Below are 7937 nucleotides of genomic sequence, written 5' to 3'. Positions count from 1 at the left end.
TTAAAAAATATGATTTTTCAAAGACTTCTGTCCCACTGTACTGATAGAAATTACTCTCACTATTGTTTCATAGCATTCTCTTTTGCCCTCTTTTTCATAACCTCTATTTTTCATAACTATAATTTTTATAACCTCTAAATTATATAATCTTTTTTGTTGGTTTTGCTTCTAATTTACACACACCATAACCTCTATTTAGCTGTGGAATATTTATCCCAAGTATACTATTATTATAAATTTATTAATATCCTAGCATATGTGATTAATTTTTCATTGATAGGTTAATATACTGATTGAGAAAATGAGACACAGAATCAATTTTATGTGTCTGTATTTCAGTAGTTTTTGTTTTGACTACATTAACAATATGAACATTGTCTTAATTAAAATATAATTGGAGATTACAGGTTTTGAGTATGAATATCAGTATCCCAAAATGCAGCTAAATACTAATAAGATTTTAGTTTTCTTCAAATTTTTAATGAGTTAACTATTACTGCTACTAGCAAGGAGAAGTTCATAAATTATGGCAAGTAAATTGAAAAGGTGTAAAGGGCATTCATTTTGCAAAAGATGAGTTGAGATTCCTCTTTCTGTTGAAACTGAATTATGTACTTAATTAAATGTGTCTTAAATTATTTCTAAATATGTGTATGTGATTTGGATTTCAGTGTATGTTTATCTGTGGGGTGGAACCAGCAAAAAAAGTATTAAGTATGTTCATTTACCATTTGAAGACTGAGGTGAAGTTCAGGGACATTTAGTAAAGCAGAATAGGAAGAATTTTAAGTGTGGAAAGCAAAGAAAGAAGAGGCACCATGTAGACATAATATCAGGGTTGAGTAGAAAGAAAAGAAGGGCACTGGAGATTGTTATGCTTTTTTGTCTCCCTTGTTTTTGTTCTTTTAACATACTTGTTTATGTTTGGTTGGTTTGTAATTTATTTGTATGATGTATACATATATGTACATATCTAAGTATTTGTACAGGTATATATATATATATATATATATATATATATATATATATTCATATATATACAGATATATACATATGGCTTTCTCTACCACTGTCCATTATTATCCATTATCCCATTTTTACTCTTAACATAAATAATCCACTGAAATCTAGTAGTTTAGGAGGGCTATAAATTCCTCAGCTTGGTCAGAGAAAGAAGGAGACTCTTTTTAACTGCCTTGCCTCATAATGATATACTTCAATTCTGCTCATAGTCCATGGATGAGAATTAGTTACATGTTTCACACAGGGTATGGCCCTGGCAGGACAGTCACTTTTTAATGATTATTTATACTTTTTATGTATGTACACATTTGTATTTCGTCTAACTTTGGTCCATGTTTTTGTTGTTGTTGTTTGTTTGTTTTGCAGTACTAGGTATAGGATTTGATGCTTTACCACTGAAGTATATCCCCAGTCTTTTGTTGTTGTTGTTATTATTTTATTTTGAGACAGGGTTTTGCTAAGTTACTGAGGCTGGTGTTGACATTGTGATCCTCCTGTTTCAGCCTCCCAAGTCACTGATATTACAGGTATGTACCACCATTCTACACTAGCCCTTATTATTATTATAGTTTTGAAACTGTTCCTCACACTAATCATAGAATTCTCGAACTTTACCATAATAGACTTAGTCAATAGATCAAGCTATATTGAATATGGAATCTTCATTTACATAAGAAAAAAACATAATTTTTCATTTTATTTTTAGTTTGAGTTGAGATTTATTTCACTTATCATTTCAGATTTGTTGACACAGAACTTTAGTCTTTAATTGGGGAGAACTAATACTATCTTGGGAAAGAAAGCATTGAAGGGATTGAAGATGCCACTGATTACAATAATAATGACTGTTTACTTGATCAATTGATTGAATGATGGCTACCAACTTACTTGATTAACTAATTGACTCATTCATTTTAAAACATTTTATGGAGGATCTGCAATTTGGCAGTGTCATGCTAGGTGTAAAATGTTGATGTTTAAAACAGAAATCTCACATGATGCTACCAAAGTATTACTAAAATTTTAGAAATACAGATTTATTTGAGTGGTCTTGATATTTCAGGTGTTTAATAAAAAGTAAAATGTAAGCATTAAGTGGCAGAGTTGAAAAAGACTCACATGTTGAACACATGTAATAAATAAATTTTGATGGATTTGTTTTTCACTAAATACTACACTTAGTCTGAGAATAGAGGTGGATTCTTCAAACCACTGCATCATATGCATGTATTTGTTAAAACCACTTAAAATTTGGAGTAATACATATATAAACCTTATATTCAGTGGTGTGCTGGTAAATGTTTACCCACAGGGTCTCTAAGTATAATTACAACAAGAGTATTGTCTGATATTTTTATATTAATAAGACAAAAGTAACATGATGTAGACACAGGTTGAAACTTCATTTGTTTGTTGATGACATGAATGACTTGTTTGTTCAACCAGCAGAGAGCTTTCAAATATTGAAAAACTATTTCTCCATTTTTTATATTTGCAATTAAATAGCTACAGACACAGTTACACTTTTTAGTTGAGTCTTTTATCAGTATTTTCCTGATTGTCTTCTCGAGTCTGAAAACATAACAATATAATAAATTACATATTTGCTGATTTCAGTGTTATAAATACTCTCATTATGGTCAATTTCAAGTTACCAAGGTCAGGTCATTGATTCTCTTTGAGGTAACAAAAACTATATTATTTCCTTAGTTTATAAATTGTCAAATCAGTAAATGCAAGTTTTAGGTGCACTATATTAGTCAACTTTATACTTTATATAAATCCTAATTGTTTTACCCCTAGTCCTCAGTAGGACCAGTTGCAGGTGGGAATGTGCTACCAAGGAAAAAGGAAAAAGTATAGCTGGCTTCTCTCATTCTTGCTTATCACCTCCACACATACTAACTGCTATTTCTGACCTTCCCATGAAACTTCTGGGCTGATTGAAACTATTGTAAAAAGGATTTATGAGATCTCTGAGCCCAGAGTGAGATGTTGAAAGTTGTTTATTTTTGTTTTGTTTTTAACATATTCTCTGATAGATATGTCACACCACCACCATTAACAATAATAGCCAAAGATGACAAGTTTTTTCTACATCTTTCTGGTGCCTTTCCACCCTTGATTGGTTTCTGTTTGTGTTTTGTGTTTGCTTTGTCAGTGCAGTCACAGACTCTTCCTGCTGGGGAGTCTTGTCAGGATTTAAAATGGCTCCAAGCTGACCTCCTACACAGCCCTCTTCTCTTCCATGGAAAACATATGTACATATATTTATCAAAAAAAAAATTCTGAAAGTGAAAGCCAATTCCAATACAACACTCACTTTCCTTTGTTCTGGAGAACCCATTTATTTTCTTTTGGATTGTCCCAACAGGCATCAGACACTCTTTCTGGCTGCTGGACTCACTGTTGGAAACACATACAGGATTCTCAAAGAGCCTGTGGAAGCCCCTGTCTCTATACTTAGGCAGAGAAGCTGACATACCTGCTGCTTTCCCTTGGGTCAAGGAATTGTGTATGCCTCTGTGTGCGTGCGTGCGTGTGTGTGTGTGTATACAGGTGACGTGTGGACAAAAGTAATACCAGGACAGTTTTTTTCAAACAAACTTTCCAGACAAAATCTCTGCCACTATCAGTTCTGTTTACCTAACTCTATCCTTACAGTGTGCTCAAGACGTCTGAAACTGATTTAGGTCTACATTCTGTATAAAGTTATGCATACTATCTAGTATTATCAGACTCAAAACCATCTCTTTGTCATTCAAAAGCCAATAGATGGAAAGGAGGGTTGGGAGGAAGGTGGCAGGGTGCTATCTTTATAAAGAAAATCCACAGAGCTGAAATGACCTCAGCAACTGGTTCCTGTGATCCTGCAGCAAGGCTTTCAAATGGATAGCACAGAGTAACAAGCAGGAGTTTAGTAGAGAGAAAGTGAGATAAGCACATTGTGCATGCACTGAATAGATGTCTCTGAGACAATGATGTAGTTCTTACACAGAGTCTGGGTTTATAAAGGAATTGAGGTCCCTCTGTTCTTTCCCTAGTTTCTCATATCCCTTTAAGTGTTTTCTTGCTCTTTGTATATCCCTTAGCAAATTTTCTTTGTCAGGGTTCTGATGACCTCACAAGGGGTGACTCTGATAGTTGTGACATGATCTTGAAACAATAGATCCCTTAAGGGGTTATTATGAACTCTACTGGGGGAGGTTTGACATTCCAATTCACATATTCCAGATATTTGTCTCTTTTGATCAAGTTTTCTGTTATCTATAGTCCTGACTTATGGACTTTCTTTGATGGATATGTCTGATGTCCTCCCTGTAAATTACTGTCCTTCATTGTCCTCTCCCTATGCACCTGCTCCTGGCTGACTATCTACCTAATACTTTATTTCCAAACAAAGGTCTACTTAGGAAACTCAACTGCTAAAATTGGCTTTTAAAGAGAAGGAAGGCTGGTAGTGAGATAATGGGAAGACTTCATGCCACGGGTGGCATTCAGATTCAGGAACCTTCTTCCATCACTCAGGGCATGTTTTCCTTTCTTTTCTGCCAGTGTGATAATAATTGATCATTATCTTCTAGGCCAGTCCCCTTACCTCTTTGTTTTTTTCCCCACAATTCTTTAAACAAGCACATATTTCCCCACAAATTGAACATTAGTCTACTTTTAATTAAAGAAAAGGATTAGCAAATCCTGGGCCTGAACTTTGACGTTATTTGGAGAGTATCAGATATTCCAAATTCTGAAAAACTAAAGATTATGGATTAGGAGGTCCTGGTACAAATATTTTTCTAGTTCCATTTACTGCAAGAACTGATGGTTGCAGTTAGTGTCCCAGTCACTTAAAGGCTGACAAAATGTGAATCAAAGGGGAAAAACAAAGAATAACTTTAGCAGGGTCAATTTGCATAGTAGAACTAATCTAGAATAGGGTAGCACAAGACACATTCCATTGCCAATATCACTGTTTTACTACTGTCTACAATGTAATTCAGTCTTTTTCTTGATATCTTACACAAAACTTGTATTTTACCCCATTATTACACTATAAACAAAGTTATCGTCTTCAAGAATTTTTGATATACTCTAAAAGTATATACTTTGATATTTTTGATATACTCTATTTTAGAGTATATATATTATATGATATACTCATATCTCAATAGCCAACCTACATGCCCTTCAGTGGATGGATGGATAAAAAAAAATGTGGTATATATATACACAATGGAATTTTACTCAGCAATAAAAGAGAACAAAATCATGGCATTTGCAAGTAAATGAATGGCCTTGGAGAAGATAATGCTAAGTGAAGTTAGCCAATCCCCCAAAAAACAACCAAATGTTTTCTCTGATATAAGGAGGCTAACTTATAGTGGGGTAGGGAGGGAGAACATGGGAGGAATAGATGAATTCTAGATAGGGCAGAGGGGGTGGGAGGAAAAGGGAGGGGGCAGGGGATTACCAAGGATGGTGGAATGTGATGGACATCATTATCCAAAGTACATGTATGAAGACACGAATTGGTGTCAACATACTTTATATACAACCAGAGATATGAAAAATTGTGTTGTTTATGTGTAATAAGAATTGTAATGCAATCTGCTGTCATTTATTTTTTAAATAAATTGAAATATGAAAAAAAGAAAATTTACACATGGATAGAAAAAATATCGTTCATACAATATTTGTTATAATTAGAAATTAGAAAAAAAAAGACAAAGTATATTTAACAGGCAAAGTCAAATATATGCTGATTAAGCTTTCTAGAAAAATCATCTCTCAGCATTTTATTTTGCCCCCATGTAAATGAAAATATAGACATAAATAGCTAGACTCTCTTCATCTTGTGGTTACTGGAGTTCTCTGTCCCTGGTCTCCTTACATTCTACATGGTGGTCATACTTTCCTGTTGGCCAATTCAAAACTTTATTGTAATTTTAATGGCAGCATGCATTCTTTTTTATGAATATATTATTTTTGCTTAACTAATCAATCATCTACTATTGAATATTTGGGTGCAATTTGTTTCTATGTAAACTGCAGTACTTTGAACAAATTGTATGTGTATCATTTATATTGATTTATTTCCATTCAGTAACCACAATAATATTGCCTCTTGTAGTGTGCATTTGCATTTTAATAGGTATTAAGCCTTAAGCCAAAGGCACACATTTCTAAAATAGAAAGTCAGGTATCAGTTAACGGGAAAAGGATATATTTGAGGGACATATTATCCCTTTCTGTTCCTGGAGAAATCTTAGTAATTAGACAATTGCCTGTGACTGCCTACTCATGAATCTCAATCAAATTATGTGTGTTATTCCTATGATAAGCCTCTTTTAATTATTAATATTTTGGCAAATAATCTAAAACCAAGTTATTTCTAAAAATATTCATTTGCAATGATCCACAGAAATTCTAGATGCTTATGTGAAATTCATTTAAAGTTCTCATATCTGCTGAATTAGGTTAGCAATCATACTTAATAGTCTCTCTTCTGCATTCCATTGGTTCATTCTCTTGGATCATTTGAAAAAGTTGTTATCCCCCAGAGAATTATGTAATAAAGTAGTAAGAGTGGAGAACAAAATGCAGATGATGCATTATATTAGGGTTTTAATATTTATTAGAATTTTAAGAAAAGCATAGATTTTTTTAAGTTATCTATCTCGTAGTTTACGATTTCTTCAGTCTTCATTCTGAGGATTTCTAGAACTTTTAGAGAAATACCATAATAATACAGGATAGAAGTGCTTTTGTTTCACTGGTATTGCACATTACAGTAAAACACTTGCATAAGTAAAACGTGCATTATAAATGTGGATGAGTTTAAGGAAAGTGCACTAAAGATTCTGAGCTGAAATTGTACTCTTGTCCAACTTCTTAGTCTCTTACTTAACCTTCACTCATGGTAAAATAGTGTACATGACAATTGCCTTGAAACTAAAAACTATAAACTTTTACCAAGTCCCATTCTAGACTGCTCAATAAAATGCACAGAATTGGAAAATGTATGTTATATTGTTGAAAGCTGAGAACTTTTTATTAGACTTTAATTTTTTAAATTTAACTATCTTTACAGTCTATCAAATTGCATCTCCCCCGCCTGCAGTAAGAATGCTTCCTTATATGGTTAGTTTAAAAGTTTAAATAATTATAAACCAACGGCAATATTAAATAAAACTCAAATTTATCTGTCATTGAAAAAAATGATGATAAATCACCTGTGACGTGAAGAAAAAAAAATTGAGGTCAAGATAACTTTGTAATTAATAAGTATTGTGTAATATTTAGAGAAGCAGTATTTTATTTAATATTTGCAGTCACTAGAAGGAACCATTTGGCATAAATCTTTCATAATTTATATTATTGGAGGGGGGAAAAAACGATCCTGTGCCTTTAATTTCCCTTTCTGAGCAAGGGAAGGCTGCACACCACTGACAAGCTCACTTGTTCCTGTCTTTAATGTGCAATCTGTTTTCTCCAGCGGAGGGCACTCAGTGTATCACAAACTCAAGCATTAGCACCAACAAGCTCTGAGCATCATCAGTCTCTGGAAAGCCTTCTGAATTAGACAAGGGCTGCCTCTCAGCACAGCTACAAAACACTTTAAACCTGACCAGCTAAATGGATAAACCTAGCCTGCATAGCTTTTAAACTGGGGTCTCATACAGCACAGGAGGCCTGCTTGCTTCAAGAACTGAAAATCCAGAGGATGAATTGCTTTATCTGGGAATGGCAAAAGCCAGCACAATAAGGAATGCCAGGTAGTCTGAAGATTTTATTTTTTTCCTCTCTTTTCACAGAGAAGTTGGTTACCTCCGAGATGGGGCTGTAGCTCTTTTGCACAGATTGCCAATTACTGCTGATGGGTCTCTGGTGAATTACACAATGGTCCTCAGAGCCTA

At 33.8% G+C, this 7937-nt stretch overlaps 1 protein-coding gene across 2 annotated transcripts in view; it reads left to right on the top strand.

The window, feature by feature from the left end:
• Positions 1–7487: 7487 nt before the first annotated feature.
• Lrrtm4 (leucine rich repeat transmembrane neuronal 4) overlaps positions 7488–7937 on the top strand; it is a 6855-nt gene continuing 6405 nt past the window's right edge. The window contains exon 1 of one of the 2 annotated variants that reach the window (XM_015499785.2): positions 7488–7796. In XM_015499785.2, coding sequence (XP_015355271.1) covers positions 7790–7796 — 7 coding nt within the window. In that variant the 5' untranslated portion in view covers positions 7488–7789. The remainder of the gene's footprint in view (positions 7797–7937) is intronic. The other variant, XM_015499786.2, reaches the window with a different exon arrangement.

Source organism: Marmota marmota, unplaced genomic scaffold (genome assembly GCF_001458135.2).
Source record: "Marmota marmota marmota unplaced genomic scaffold, marMar, whole genome shotgun sequence".
Taxonomy (NCBI): Eukaryota; Metazoa; Chordata; class Mammalia; order Rodentia; family Sciuridae; genus Marmota; species Marmota marmota.
Note: the sequence above shows the minus strand (reverse complement) of the source record. Positions and strands in the feature narration are given on the sequence as shown.